The 15,699-nt window shown below is 53.6% G+C and overlaps 1 protein-coding gene across 1 annotated transcript in view; it reads right to left on the reverse strand.

The window, feature by feature from the left end:
• LOC128980323 (neuroendocrine convertase 1) overlaps window positions 1-11,838 on the reverse strand; it is a 43,780-nt gene extending 31,942 nt beyond the window's left edge. The window contains exons 1-2 of the mRNA XM_054398788.1: window positions 11,656-11,838; window positions 9,182-9,286 (exon numbers count right to left, since the gene is read on the reverse strand). Coding sequence (XP_054254763.1) covers window positions 9,182-9,286; window positions 11,656-11,838 — 288 coding nt within the window. The remainder of the gene's footprint in view (window positions 1-9,181; window positions 9,287-11,655) is intronic.
• Window positions 11,839-15,699: the final 3,861 nt, after the last annotated feature.

Here is a 15,699-nt window from a genome sequence, read left to right on the forward strand (position 1 = left end):
CAGCAGGTTTGCTGATGACACCAAACTGGGAGGCTTGGCTGAGACACCTGCAGGCTGTGAGGCTACTGAGAGACTTGGAGAGGCTGAGAGCTGGGCAGAGAGGAAGCTAAGGAGGCTCAGCAAGGATGAGAGCAGAGTCCTGCAGCTGGGCAGGGAGAAGAAACTACAGCAGGACAGGTTGGGAGGGGATCTGCTGGAGAGCAGCCCCAAGGAGAAGGAGCTGGGAGTGCTGGGGGGCAGCAAGTTCTGCATGGGGCAGAAATGTGCCCTGTGGTGCAAGGAGGCCAATGGGGTCCTGGGGGGCACTCAGAGTGTGTCCAGCAGAGCCAGGGAGCTTCTCCTGCCCCTCTGCTCTGCCCTGCTGAGACCTCCCCTGGAAGATTGCATCCAGCTCTGGGCTCCATCCCCAGCTCAGGAGGGACAGGGATCTGCTGCAGAGAGGCCAAGGGAGGGCTCCAAGGATGCTGAAGGGCCTGGAGCCCTGCCTGGGGAGGAGAGGCTGAGAGCCCTGGGGCTGTGCAGTGTGCAGAGGAGAAGGCTGAGAGGCATCTGCTCAATGTCTGTCAAGAGCTGAGGGCTGGGGGGCAGGAGGGAGGGGACAGGCTCTGCTCAGCTGCAGCCTGCCATAGGCCAAGGGGCAAGGGATGGCAAGTGCAGCACAGGAGGTTGCAGCTCACCAGGAGGAGGAACTTCTGCACTGGGAGGCTGCCAGAGCCCTGGAGCAGGCTGCCCAGAGAGGTTGTGGAGTCTCCTCCTCTGGAGCCTTTCCCGCCCTGTCTGCATGTGTTCCTGTGGGACCTGTGCTGGGTTCTATGATCCTGCTCTGGCAGAGGCTTGGACTGAAAGATCTCCAGAGGTCCCTTCCAAGCCCTAACATACTCTGATCCTGAGATTTTGATGAAGTAAAAGGAGCAAAGCTTGCAGCAGAGGGGAGGGTTCTTTACAACATGGTGCAGGAGGACTTGGTAGAATCAAGACAACACAGCATCAGTGGGGAGGAAACAGTGAGGTGTGAGCTAACAGCAGCCTGTGAGTGCCACACAGTGCAGGATGTTAGATGAGATGTGCTGCATGGTTAGAAGGTCACTGGAGCAGTGTTGGTGACCAAAACCATAGTCCAGGGTGGGTTTCTTTGGTTTATTGTTTCTTTTTTCTCTTTCTCCTACCTACACTTTAATCCCCATCTGCTTCTACTGGGAGTTGAAAGGAAAGATGGAAGGATTATGTCTGGCTTTAGTCTAGCAATCCTAATGATGCTGTTACTCATAGCCTATCTGGACCTTCAAGTCTCCTTCCCAGTGGTGTTCTGAAGTGAGCTACAAACATTGGACTGATTTCCTCCCTGGCATGGTGCCACTTAAGGCAACTGAAAGCCAAAATGCTTCAGCAAAGGAATTTCTTTGGTGTGAGGGTGCTGGGGGGCTGGAGCCCAGAGAGGTTGTGGAGTCTCCTGGTGTGGAGAGCTTCCAACCCCCCCTGGGCATTGTGTTCCTGCTGTGGGTGCCCTGCTGGAGCCAGGGGATTGGGCTGGGTGAGCTCCAGAGCTCCCTTCCAGCCTCACCCTGCTGGGGCTCTGGGATGCTATGGCGACAGATTCAGATTTTCCTTTCCCTGAATTTTTTATTTCCACTTATAAAATAATAATAATAAAACCCTCCATGTAGTCTCTCCACCACCTACAGAGTCTCTTCAAGGAAAGGTCCCTTCCAACCCCTACCCTGTTGAAACTGAGGAACTCTTTGGCTAAAGCCTCCACAGAAGGAGTTGCAGAGCATTTGAGCATGGGCACAGCCACATCCAAGCCACCAGGCTGACTTTTAGGTGTCCCCCCTCCCCAACTTTGTTTCCCCTGGGTGCGTTACTCAACCCAGCCCAAAGCAAACCCTGATGCTCACACCTCTGTCATCACCCCCACCCCCTCCATGAAAAATGGGAACAAAATAAGGATTCATTGCCAGCCACAGATCAAACTGATGCTTTCCCCCCACCCAAAGCAAACTCAGGTGCCAAGATCCTGCTGTAATGCCTCAAAGTGGAGGACAGCTTGGATCTGACCTTCTGCTTCCAGCTTCTGAACAGCTTTCATCCTCCCTCCTTCTCTGCTGGCTTTGTGGTCCCTACATCTATCACCATATAGACGAAGCAGCAGTAAGAGTGACTCAGGAATCACAGTGATAGAGAGAAGGACTGCTTTGATTAAAATACAATTTCCTGGTGAGAGGCTAATGGAGAATTCAGTAGAAGAACATAAACCTTCTCCCTCCCCCTCCCCCACCCCAAAAAAAATATGGCAGCTGCAGAAGTGATGTTTACTAAAAGCTCTCCAATACTGCTCCCTGTGCCAAAGCTCCTACAGAATCCACAGAAGGAACCATAGAATCATAGAATCAGTCAGGGTGGGAAGGGACCATAAGGATCATCCAGTTCAACCCCTGCCATGGGCAGGGACACCTCACAGCAGCCTGGATTTGTGCTTGGGATTGCCCTGACCCAGCTGCAGGACCTTGCCCTTGGTCTTGTTGAACCTCATGAGGTTGTCAAGGGCTCACCTCTGCAGCCTGTCCAGGTGCCTCTGGATGGATCCCTTCCCTCCAGCCTGTCCAGGTCCCTCTGGATGGATCCCTTCCCTCCAGCCTGTCTGCTGCACCACACAGCTTGGTGTCATCAGCAAACTTGCTGAGGGTGCACTCAATGCCCCTGTCCATGGCACCAACAAAGATGTTGAACAAGCCTGGTGCCAGGACTGATCCCTGAGGGACTCTGCTTGTCCCTGGCCTCCACTGGGACATGGAGCCATTGACAGCCACTCTTTGGGTGCAGCCATCCAGTCAGTTCTGTTTCCATCTTGTGGTCCACCCATCAAACCCATGGGTGGCAAGAAAGTAGAAAGAAATTCTTGGCAGTAAGGGAGGGGAGACTCTGGAACAGGCTGCCCAGGGAGGCTGTGGATGTGCCCTCCCTGGAGGTGCTCAAGGCCCTGAGCAGCCTGGTCTGGTGGGAAGTGTCCCTGCCCATGGCAGGGGTGGGGATTGGAGCTGGATGGTCTTTGAGGTCCCTTTCCAACCCAACCCATTCTGTGAGTCTACAAATCACCACTTTTGAGAGCTTTTCAATCCCTCTCTCTCTCTCTGCAGCACACTTGGCTGACAACCAAAGAGAAGTCAACTGGTGCCCACAAACCAGCAGCAATAAATTCTGCTTTGGGGAAGGAAAAGATAAAAAAAAAAAAGGTAAAAAAAAGGTTTTTAGTACCCATTGAAAGCCTTCAGAGGTGATTTAATTCACAGGAAGTCACCAAAATTTGTTATTTAACACAGAAAGAGCCCTGCAGAAGGTTTCCCCCGCCCCTCCCACGCTCCAATTCCAACCCTTCTCAGATGACTATGGAAGTGATTTCGATGAGGCTGGACTCAGCCATCCTGGAGGTCTCTTCCAACCACAACAATTCTAATTTTGTTTAAATAGAAGCATTTTAACCTGCACCAGTGACCCCCAGGGTCAGGCAGCCTTTGTGCACAGGTTAGAGAAACTTCATGGAACCACAGAACTGGTTTGGATTGGAAGGGACCTCACAGACCACTCAGCTCCTAGCCCCTGCCATGGGCAGGGACACCTTCCCCCAGCCCAGCTTGCTCAAGGCCTCATCCAGACTGGTCCTGAACACCTCCAGGGAGGAGGCAGCCACAGCCTCCCTGGGCAGCCCCCTTGGTCTGGTTCCCCCTTGGGCTTCCTGCTCACCAAGCAGCTCTGTGCCTGCTGGGTGCTGCTGGCCCTGTCCCCACCAGGCAGGTGCAGAGCTTTAGGTTTGTTCTGATAAAAAGCTTCTGGCAAAGTGGCTTTAAAGCTGCAGGGGGTCCCCAGCTCTGCTCTCAGCTGTTCAGGTGCAGGGAGCAAAGGATCTGTGCCAGCAGGAGCTGCCCTCTGGTTCTGCAGAGTGCTCAGGGGGAGAAGTGGAATCCCAGAATGGGTTGGGTGGGAAGGGACCTCACAGAGCACCCAGCTCCAGCCCCTGCATGGGCAGGGACACCTCCCCCCAGCACAGCTTGCTCAGAGAGGTTGTTGATATCATCATCATCATCATCATCATGATCATCATCATCATCATCATCATCATCATCATCATCATTAATCAGAATTATATCAGGGATGAAGAACATTGCTGAAGTCAATCATTCCATAAAGGAATTCCCAAGATGAAACACAGAATGGTTTAGGGTTGGAAGGGACGTCCAAGACCACCCAGCTCCAAGCCCCTGCCATGAGCAGGGATACCTCTCACCACCCCAAGCTGCTCAGAGAGGTTGTTGGTATCATCATCATCATCATCATCACCACCACCATCATCATCATCATCATCATTATTCATAATTAATCATAATGATATCAGGGATGAAGAACATTGCTGAAGTCAATCATTCCCTAAAGGAGATCATTCCCAAGATGAAGCATGGAATGGTTTAGGCTTGGAAGGGACCTCCAAGACCACCAGCTCCAACCCCTGCCATGGGCAGGGACACCTCCCCCAGCCCAGCTTGCTCAGGGCCTCATCCAGACTGGTCCTGAACACCTCTAGGGAGGAGGCAGCCACAACCTGTTCCAGTGCCTTCCCACCCTCACTGTGAAGAATCTCCTCCTCTCTCCAGTCTTAATTTCCTTTCTCTCCCTCCCTGTGCCCACAACAAAGCTGTGCCTCTTCCTTCACCCAGCAGTAATTAACAGCTGATAACCTCCACACTCATTATGGTTTGGTTGGGGTTTTGTTTGTTTTTTTTTTTTGTTGTTGGTCGGTTGATTGTGTTTGGGTTGGTTGTTTCTGGTTGTTGTTTTTTTAACCCCCTTTTCCCAGCATGGACAAACCCTGCAGAGAGAAATGAGCTGAAACCACCCAGCACATATGTCAGGCAAACAAGCCAAGGGTTTGTCACTTGACAGATGGGTGAGGATCCAACCACCATCCATCTAGGGTGAAAGCTGGAGGCAATGCTGACTCAGGGGGGAGGTCTCTTGCAAGAAGGATGTGCAAAGTGGTCCCCTGAATGCTGGGAAAACTTAGGGGCAGCAGGGAATTATATTCCTGCAGGCTACTCACAGCCTTCACCTCTCCTCCCACAGCTGAAAAAAAGTTGGGATCATGAGCCAAATTTTGCTCTGGCTTTTGGAACTCAATAAAATTTCACACACACACACACAAAAAGGGAGGATTCCTTTTTTCTCTCCCCTCCTTCTCACCTTTTCTTTCTTTTTTTTTTTTTTCTAACCAGAGGAGTTAAACCCTTTTATTGACCTATTTATAGTGATTTTTTTTGTTTAGATCAAAAGGCTGCTGCTGAACAGGAGCAGCTCCTGGGAGCAAAGGTCCCTGAGCCTTGGCGTGGTTGCTTTGTGCCCAGGCACTCACATAATGACATAATCACATCTCCTCCATTCACATGGTTAATTTGCATACTTAGCTGGGGGAAATTGGAGCAGATTTAGCAAGCAAATCACCTGCAGCCCTCAGAAAGCTCTGGTTTGGGGGAGCTGAAGCATTGGAGCCTGCAGCCCACTGCTGGTGTTAGGCAGCTCCCTCTGTTCCACTCAGGTCATTGGAGTTTAGTTTTCCTGCTTTAAAGGATGTCATTGTTTAAACCCCACTCTCACTTGGACAGGTTGGAACAGATTTGACCCCTGGGGTCCCTCCCAAGCTAGCATTTTGGAGTTAAACATCCCTCTGTAAGAGGATCTAGGAAGCATGATCCCTGGAGGTGTTCAAGGCCAGGCTGGAGGTGGCTGTGAGCAACCTGCTCTGGTGTGAAGTGCTGGCACTGGATGAGCCTTGAGGTCCCTTCCAGCCCTGACAATTCCATGATTCCATGATTCCCTACCTCCTCCTTTAACTCCTCAAGCTACAGATGAGAACATTTCATCCTGGATGCCATCTGCATCCAAATCCCACCCCCTCTAGATAAACCCTCCATAGCTGATAACTCATCCTCAAGTGATTTCTGCCCCTCTGGGATCAATTCCTGGTTCTCACAAGGAGGTTGCTTCAAGGTTTGGGGCTTCTCCTGTTTTTTACCACACTGGTTTGAAATTCAGACCTCCTGGTTCTGAGATGTGCCAGAAACTGGGCAGCTGTTCTGAAGGGGGTTGGCAGAGTTCTGAGAGTGGTTGGCAGAGTTCTGAGAGGGGTTGGCACTGTTCTGAGAGGGGTTGGCAGTTTTCTGTCCTCCTCCTTATTTAATCTGCCACCCACTCCAATTTTTCAGTTAGTTCACAGATTGCAGCAGGCTGGAAAGGACCCTCAGAGGTCATCTTGTCCTACTCTGGATTGGAAGGGACCCTCAGAGGTCATCTTGTCCAAACCCCCCTTTCAGCAGGGAGACCCCCAACTGGAGCAGGCTGCTCAGAGCTTCTTACTGGCATAGGTTTCCCAGGGAGGTGGTGGAAGCCTCACCCCTGGAGGTGTTTCAGGCCAGGCTGAATATGGCTGTGAGCAATCTGCTCTGGTGTCCGTGGCAGGGGGGTTGGGACTGGATGCTCCTTGAGGTCCTTTCCAACCCTGGCAGTTCTGTGATTCCCTCTTCCATGAAGCCAAATAAATGAGGAGTCTGCTTCAGAAGTGGATCACACAAGAGCTCCCTGTGCCTGTCACTGGGATCTTAGGAAGTGTGGTGGAGCCTTTGAGCAGCAGCTTCAGCTTGTCATAGGAGCAGCCAACCCAGCAGGACCTCATCCCTTTCCCCTTTGCTTTTTTGTGGGGTATTTTGGGGCTTTTTTGTTATGAATATTCAGTCACAAACCTAATTCTGATGGCAACTGATTAAACCCAACTGCATCTTGGGAGGCAGCTCCCCCTCATTTATCTTTTCATCAGCACCACACAGACATCTGAAAGGCCTCTGCAAGTGCTGCACATCCTAAAGCTTAATCTGGAAAGCACTTGCATGAGAAAAAACTGTGGGCAAGAGAGGGTGGGTGAGGCTGTGACTGCTAATGACAGCATAATGAAGTGATCTCCAGCAGCAGCAGGGCTGGGTGAATGCAGCAAGGCTCTGAGAAGGAGGAGAGGCTGCCTGAGACCCCATGAGACAGGCAGCAATAAAACAGCAGGAGAAGGGGAAGGGGAAGGGGAAGGGGAAGGGGAAGGGGAAGGGGAAGGGGAAGGGGAAGGGGAAGGGAAAGGGAAGGGGAAGGGGAAGGGGAAGGGGAAGGGGAAGGGGAAGGAAAGGCAAAAGGGAAAGGGAAAGGGAAAGGAGAAGGGGAAAAGGGAAGGGAGAAAGGGAAAGGGGAAAGGGAAGGGGAAAGGGAAAGGGAAAGGGAAAAGGAAAGGGAAAGGGAAAGGGAAAGGGAAAGGGAAAGGGAAAGGGAAGGAGAAAGGGAAGGGGAAAGGGAAAGGGAAGGGGAAAGGGAAAGGGAAGGGGAAAGGGGAGGAGGAAAGGGGAAGGGGAGGAGGAAAGGGAAGGGGAAAGGGAAAGGGAAGGGGAAAGGGAAAGGAAAAGGGAAAGGCAAAAGGGAAAGGGAAAGGGAAAGGGAAAGGGAAAGGGAAAGGGAAAGGGAAAGGGAAAGGGAAAGGGAAAGGGAAAGGGAAAGGGAAAGGGGAAAGGGAAAGGGAAAGGGAAAGGGGAGGAGGAAAGGGGAAGGGAAGGAGGAAAGGAAAGGGGAAAGGGAAAGGGAAAGGGAAAGGGAAAGGGAAAGGGAAAGGGAAAGGGAAAGGGAAAGGGAAAGGGAAAGGGAAAGGGGAGGAGGAAAGGGGAAGGGGAGGAGGAAAGTGAAGGGGAAAGGGAAAGGGAAAGGGAAAGGGAAAGGGAAAGGGAAAGGGAAAGGGAAAGGGAAAGGGAAAGGGGAGGAGGAAAGGGGAAGGGGAGGAGGAAACGGAAAGGGAAAGGGAAAGGGAAAGGGAAAGGGAAAGGGAAAGGGAAAGGGAAAGGGAAAGGGAAAGGGAAGGGGAAAGGGGAGGAGGAAAGGGGAAGGGGAGGAGGAAAGGGAAGGGGAAAGGGAAAGGAAAAGGGAAAGGCAAAAGGGAAAGGGAAAGGGAAAGGGAAAGGGAAAGGGAAAGGGAAAGGGAAAGGGAAAGGGGAGGAGGAAAGGGGAAGGGAAGGAGGAAAGGAAAGGGGAAAGGGAAAGGGAAAGGGAAAGGGAAAGGGAAAGGGAAAGGGAAAGGGAAAGGGAAAGGGAAAGGGAAAGGGAAAGGGGAGGAGGAAAGGGGAAGGGGAGGAGGAAAGGGAAAGGGAAAGGGAAAGGGAAAGGGAAAGGGAAAGGGAAAGGGAAAGGGAAAGGGAAAGGGAAAGGGAAAGGGAAAGGGAAAGGAAAAGGGAAAGGGAAAGGGGAGGAGGAAAGGGGAAGGGGAGGAGGAAAGGGAAAGGGAAAGGGGAAGGGAAAGGGAAAGGGAAAGGGAAAGGGAAAGGGAAAGGGAAAGGGAAAGGGAAAGGGAAAGGGAAAGGGAAAGGGAAAGGGAAAGGGAAAGGGAAGGGGAAAGGGAAAGGGAAGGGGAAAGGGAAAGGGAAAGGGAAAGGGAAAGGGAAAGGGAAAGGGAAAGGGAAAGGGAAAGGGAAAGGGAAAGGGAAAGGGAAAGGGAAAGGGAAAGGGGAGGAGGAAAGGGAAAGGGAAAGGGAAAGGGAAAGGGAAAGGGAAAGGGAAAGGGAAAGGGAAAGGGAAAGGGAAAGGGAAAGGGAAAGGGAAAGGGAAAGGGAAAGGGAAAGGGGAGGAGGAAAGGGGAAGGGGAGGAGGAAAGGGAAAGGGAAAGGGAAAGGGAAAGGGAAAGGGAAAGGGAAAGGGAAAGGGAAAGGGAAAGGGAAAGGGAAAGGGAAAGGGAAAGGGAAGGGGAAAGGGAAAGGGAAGGGGAAAGGGAAAGGGAAAGGGAAAGGGAAAGGGAAAGGGAAAGGGAAAGGGAAAGGGAAAGGGAAAGGGAAAGGGGAGGAGGAAAGGGAAAGGGGAGGAGGAAATGGAAAGGGAAAGGGAAAGGGAAAGGGAAAGGGAAAGGGAAAGGGAAAGGGAAAGGGAAAGGGAAAGGGAAAGGAAAAGGAAAAGGAAAAGGAAAAGGAAAAGGAAAAGGAAAAGGAAAAGGAAAAGGAAAAGGAAAAGGGAAAGGGAAAGGGAAAGGAAAAGGAAAAGGAAAAGGAAAAGGAAAAGGAAAAGGAAAAGGAAAAGGAAAAGGAAAAGGAAAAGGGAAAGGGAAACAAAGCCTAAATGCAACACTCACCCTCTCGTCATCAGACAGCCTCTTGGTGATGTGAAGGGCACTCCTCCGAGACCGCCGGGGATGGCTCCTGTGCCTGAACAGGTAGTGGTTTTTGAGTGATCCAATCTGTAAGACAAGAGGGAACTCCTTCACCATCCAGAGGTTATTTCCCCCCTGCAAACCAGCAACCACAGCCTGAGACCCAGCTCCTTCTGCTTACATGGCACAGGAACAAGGGATTGAGCCCTGAGGTATTTTAGTATCAGCTCAAACATCTCCCTCCCCCTGGCAAGTGCTTGACACAGCCTCTGTGTGCTGCTAGGAGAAAGTGGTTTCATTTCAGGTGGAGAAGGAGCAGAGATTACTACTACAGCACTCAGTAGTTCTGGTAGTGACCAACATGGACACAGAGTCAAGAGAACCACAGAAATCTTTGGGTTGGAAAAGCCCTCTGAGATCATCCAGTCCAACCATCAACCCAACCCAACCCAACCATGGCCCCAAGTGCCACGGCCACAGGTCTCTTGGACCCACTTCAGGGATGGGGACTCCACCACCACCCTGTGCACCCTCTGTTCCAATCTTTGACCACTCATTTTGGTGGTCACACAACAATTTTATCTGCTTTTCCTTTGTGGTTTGGTTTTGTTTTCACCTAGAGAGGTGTAAAAATCTCTGTGTGGCTTGGCAAACCTCACTGCAGGGTTTAATCACAGAACTGCCAGGGTTGGAAGGGCCCTCAAGGCTCATCCAGTGCCAAACCCCTGCCATGGGCAGGGACACCTCACACTACAGCAGGTTGTTCACAGCCACCTCCAGCCTGGCTGCAAAAACCTCCTGGCATGAGGCTTCCACCACCTCCCTGGACAACCTCTGCCAGTCTCTCACCAGCCTCCTGGGCAAGAATTTCTTCCTCACTTCCAATCTCAATCTCCCCACTTCTACTTTTGCTCCATCCCCCTCAGTCCTATCCCTCCCTGACAGCCTCCAAAGTCCCTCCCCAGCTTTCCTGGAGCCCCCTTCAGATGCTAGAAGGCCACCAGAAGGTCTCCTGGGAGCCTTCTCCTCTCCAGCCTGTGCAACCCCAACTCTCTCAGGCTGTGTCCAAAGCAGAGCAGCTCCAGCCCTCTGCTCCTCCTCCTGGCCCTTGTGGTTTCTTTGCTGTGGCTTTGAATTGGTGCTTTACCAGCTGGTCACCCAGAGAGCTGGCTGCATCCCCAGCAGCTTTAAACACATTTCCCTTGCCTGAGGGAGGAGATGTTTGAAACTGGCAGGGGCAAATCCACTGACTCCCAAGGCAGAAAAGATCAAACCCCATGTCCCCACAGAGATGGGCACACAGCTAGGTCTGTGAGTCTGAAGAACATCACCATGCCCACGATGTGAGGCTGCCCAGCCTGGGCAGAGGGACATAAAGCGATTGGCACAGAGCCCCGAGCCCACCAGGGGAAGAGATAACTTCCCTGCCCCTGCCCCCTGGGCTGCAGACCAGGCGTGGGAGGGCAACAATGAAGGGTAGGGGGTCCCCAGCGCTGCCAGACGAGCTGCCGAGCATGGGACCCTCGTCTGGAGGTGGGACGCGGCCGCTCCCCCCGGGAGGAGGTTACTCATCCCTGACAACGCTGACGTCAGGGCATCCGAAAACGGCGCCGGGAGGGACTGCTGGAGGGCAGCCCCCGCTAGGACGATGGAGCCGCGGGATGGCAGCCGGCCAGGGCGGGGGTGGCAGGGGACAGAGACGCTGCTGGCTGCGTCGTATTCTGCCTGGTACCCTCAGGGACAGAGGGGATGCCTCAAGAACAGAGGGGATGCCTGCATGGTGCCCTCAGAAACAGAGGGGATGCCTGCATGGTACCCTCAGGGACAGAGGGGATGCCTGCATGGTGCCCACAGGGACAGAGGGGATGCCCGCATGGTACCCTCAGAAATAGGGGGAATGCCTGATGATGCCCTCAGGGACAGAAGGGGTGCCCGGTTCCTGCTGGGTCTCCTCGGGCAGAGCAGGATGCCCTGACCGGTCCTCTCACGGTGACCGACAGAGTCCTGCCCGACTCTGCCCAGTGCCCTCAGGTACCTTGCCTGGTCCCCTCAGAGGGAGCTGGGGAGTCTTGACCGGCTCTGCCTGGTCTCCGGAGGAAAGCTGATGTCCTCTGCCCGGTCTCCGTCTGGTCTCTTCGGGGAGAGCTCCACGTCTGCTCCATCTCCTCAGGGAAAGCTCAGTGCCCTGCCTGGGCCCGTGAGGGAAGAGCAAAGCCCCCTGCCCTGCCCTATCCGCTCCCCTCCGGCAGAACTGTCCCCGCCTGGGTCCCGCGGTCGCGGCGCTCTTCACCCGGTACGGAACCGGGGCTGGGGTGGGGGGCGAAAAGGAGCCCGAAACTCCCCAGAGCCCCCCAAGAGGCATCCGGACACAAGTTTCGGGGCAGGTCCGAGGGGAGGAAAGGGAAGGAGGGAAGGAAGGAGAGCGTAAGAGGAGCTGCCCCCTCGCCCGATCGTACCTGACCCACGAGGTCGTAGTCCAGCTCCTCCGCGATGGCTTTGGCGGCGTCGGGGCCCGCCGGGATCTCCGCCGCCCACTCGTTGAGGAACTGCCGCTCGGCTCCGCCGCCGGGGGCCAGGCACCAAGCGAGCAGCAGCATCATCGGCAGCAGAGCCAGGGCCGCGCACCGGCTGCCGTCCATGGCCGCGGGGCTCGGGGGAGCGGCGGCGGAGAAAGGTGGAGGGGATGCGAAGGGTCCGCCGCGTTGCTAGGCGAGCGGAGCGGAGCGGACGGGAAGCGGCGGCGGCGGCGGTCGGGAGCGGGTCCTTCTTTTCTGCCTGCCGGCGTGGCTCGGCTCGGCTCGGCTGGGGTTCCTTCTCTTCTGCCTGCCGGCGCGGCTCGGCTCGGCGCGTCTGCCCCGGGCTGCGCCCAGACCCTCCGGAGCCGGAATGGAAATGAGTGTTTACACGTCAAAACGACGACAGCCATCCTGACGTCAAGTGTACCTGGCCCCCGGGCCGGGGGGGGTGGGGGTGGGCGGTGGGTGGTAATTCCCCGGGGGGCGGGCACGGAAAGAACGGGAGGGGACGCGGAGGCGAAGAGTCGCCGAGTCCCGGTGGGACCTGGGAGCGGGGGAGATGGTCTCCGCTGTGCCAAGTATACCAAGTAGTATAATTCCACCCCCTGCTCCCCACGGGTAGCGGTGAGGGGTGGTCTCGGTGCCCGCGGGTAAGGGGGGGTGGGGGTTGGTTTTCTACCATCATTGGCCATAACTGGTAGGCTTTTCCCAAACCGAAGGTGAGGCATGAGCAGCGGGGACCTCACCCTTCCCTTGCAGCCTACCAGTGGCGGGTGGGCTTCCCACCTCCTTCTCCTCCTCCACCCCACCACCCCACGGTGTGTCTTTGAGGAGCATCTCTCAGCATCCTCCTCGGGCAAGGAGAGAGGTTTGTGATTTGTGTGGTTTCCTTCTTTTTCTTTCAGCTAATCTCCTTTACAGCCTAAATGACTCTGTGATCCCATGAATAACCCCGGGGCCCACCGCGGGGCAATGCTTGATCCCTTGCCGGCATCGCAGGGCACTCCTGCAACCCGTGGCACCGCTGCCCCCTTCCATTGTGTAACATCTTCAGCCCCAGCTACGATGTTTTAAACTCATTTCCAGTCCTCTCTTTAAGAGAGTTTCAATTTCTCTCCTTTTCATCACATCCAGAGGTCTGCACATGGCACTTTCTCACCCAGTATTGTAATTAAATACATATTGCCACGTTTTCACCTGGCATCTGCCTTTCCCTGTCTCCTCCTTGCCACATCTTTCATCTTGCATCTGCATTTCCCCATCTCCTCCGGCCTGATTTCCTACAACCATTTCCTTGCCTCAGAAAATGCCTCCAAAAAAAAAATTCCCTAATATTCGCTAAGTCCCTCTCTGCTGCTGCCTCTTGAAACTGAGCCTTCAGTTTATAGTTAACCAAATTGTTGGGGTTTTTTGGTTGATTTTTTTTTGTTGTTGGTTTGGGGGTTTTTTGTTTGGTTGGTTGTTTTTGATGTTTTGTTTGTTTGGGGTTTTTTGGTTTGAGTTTTTGTGAGTTGGTTGGTTGGTTGGTTTTGGTGGTGGCTTTTTGTTTGGGTTTTTTTTTTTGGTGGTTTGGTTGAGTTTTTTTGGTTGGTTGGTTGGTTGGTTTGGTTTGGTTTGGTTTTTGTTTTTTTTTTTTTTCCCAGTCTTCCAAGTTTTAAACTTGGGGATTTTGTTAAGTTGCTTTTAGGTTATCAAGAGCTGAGCTCCAGTGCTGCTTTCCTCCTCCTGTGTGTTCTAGAGTGGCAGATCTGCCTGCACACCTCTTCACAGGCTCCTAAAACAGGGAGATGATGGAAAACATAACTGCAAAACAGCAAGAAATGGGAAAATATTCCCAAAAAGCCAAGATTTCAGTGCCTGAAATCTCATCCCCAGTGATCATCAGGACAGGTGCAGCTCTGAGAGCCTCTTAAGGACCTGTGGGGTTCAGAGGGTTGTAACCATCACAGCTGAAGTGCTGGACAGGATGTGTACAGGAGCAGAAAGGAGCAGGGATCTGAATGGATCAAGGGAGGGAGGAAAGCATGAAAATAGGGCAAGGATAGCAGAAAACTCAATTAAATGTCAATAGATATCAATACAGAGCAGAATGTCACTACCACCACATTCCAGGAGTTGAAGAGTGGCATCAGTGAAAATGGAGACTCCATTTTTTAGGAGCCACATGGAAAAGACAAGAGGCAAGGGGTACAGCTTAGTCCTGGCGGGATTCCAATGGGACACAAGACAACACTTGTCCAACACAAGGACAATCAACCACTGGAATGATCTCCCCAGAGAAGTGGTGGAGTCCCCAGGGTTGGACTCTGTTAAGATTCATCTGGACTGGGTGCTGGGACAGCTTGTCCAGACTGGGCTTTGGCCAAGAAAGGTTGGAAAAGAGGATCACAGAATCCACCAGGTTGGAAGGAAACCTCCAGGGGCATCTTGTCCAACCCCCTCTGCACTCAGCAGGGACAGCTGCAGCCAGAGCAGGCTGCCCAGGGACTGCCCTTGAATGTCTGCAGGGATGGAGCCTCCTCCACCTCCCTGGGCAGCCTGTGCCAGTCTCTGCCCAGCCTCACTCTGCACAGCTGCCTCCTGCTGTCCAACCTAAGCCTGCCCTGCTCCACTTCCAAACCACTGCCCCTGGGCCTATCCCCACAGCCCCTTCTGAGCAGTCCCTCCCCAGCCTGCCTGCAGCTGCCCTGCACAGATTGCACTGCAGCTCTCAGCTCTGCCTGCAGCCTTCTCTTCTGCAGGCTGCACAGCCCCAACTCTGCCAGCCTGGCGCCACAGCACAGCTTCTGCAGCCCTCTGATCACCCCTGGGGACCTCCTCTGGACCCTCTGCATCAGCTCCATGTCCTGGAGATCCCTTCCAAGCTGCTATTCCATGGATGAAAATGATGCTTCAGCACCATCCTGGCACTGACCTCCCCCCTCACGTTCTGCAGTGTGGTGTAACCCCAGGGCAGGGTCTGTCAACATCAAGGCAGCCATGAGGAGAATTCTTTGCTGTTCATATTTAATTTATTGTGTTCCCTGAATGCCTTTCTCAGTGTTCACAGTCAAAAAAAAAAAAAAAAAAAGAGAAAAAGAGAAATAAAAAATTGTATTTTCTTCCCTTTCCTGGACTGATGCCTTGGAGATGTTTCTGTTCCATTTTTAGCCTTGGGTTTCTGAGGCTTTCTTCCAGCCTGGCTGTCTCCCCAGCCCACTGCTGGGTCACAGAGGATGTTTCCTGTGCCAGTTGCACCTCTGCTGTTCTGCTCAAAACACAAAGGGCTTTCTGCCTCTCAGTAGTCACCTCCCAGGCTGCAGCCTGTCTTGAATTCTCCATTTTACATGAAGGATCTCCATCCCTGGAGACATTCCAAACCCACCTGGGTGTGTTGCTGTGTGGCCTTCTTTAGGTGCCCTGCTGGAGCAGGGGGGTTGGACTGGATGGTCTCCAGAGGTCCCCTCCCAGCCCCTAATGTTCTGTAGTTCTGTGGCACAGGAGTTAACTCAGAGCCATGTGTGTGTACAGTGACAATTTAAATTCCCAAGCCTGAAGCAGCAGTTAGGACACAGAATCATACAATCATAGAATGGTCTGCATCAGAAGGGACCTCCAAAGCTCACCCAGTCCAACCCTCTGCACTCAGCCAACCAGATCAGGTTGCCCAGAGCCCTGTCCAGCCTCACCTGGAATATCTCCAGGGATGGAGCTTCCACCACCTCCCTGGGCAACCTGTCCCAGTCTTCCACCAGCCTTACAGTTCCTCACACCCAATCACCATCTGCTCTGCTCTAGTCTGAAGCCATTGTCCCTGCTCCTGTCCCTGCAGCCCTTTGGGAACAGTCTCTCTGCAGCCTTCCTGTAGCCCCCTTCAGGTCCTGGCAGGCTGCTCTGAGGTCTCCCTGGAGCCTTCTCCTCTCCATGCTGAACACCCCCAGCTCCCTCAGCCTGGTCCCCAGGCAGAGCTGCTCCAAGCCCCTGATCATTTTCCTGGCCCTCCTC

The sequence above is a fragment of the Indicator indicator genome, unplaced genomic scaffold (assembly GCF_027791375.1).
Source record: "Indicator indicator isolate 239-I01 unplaced genomic scaffold, UM_Iind_1.1 iindUn_scaffold_111, whole genome shotgun sequence".
In the NCBI taxonomy this organism is placed as follows: Eukaryota; Metazoa; Chordata; class Aves; order Piciformes; family Indicatoridae; genus Indicator; species Indicator indicator.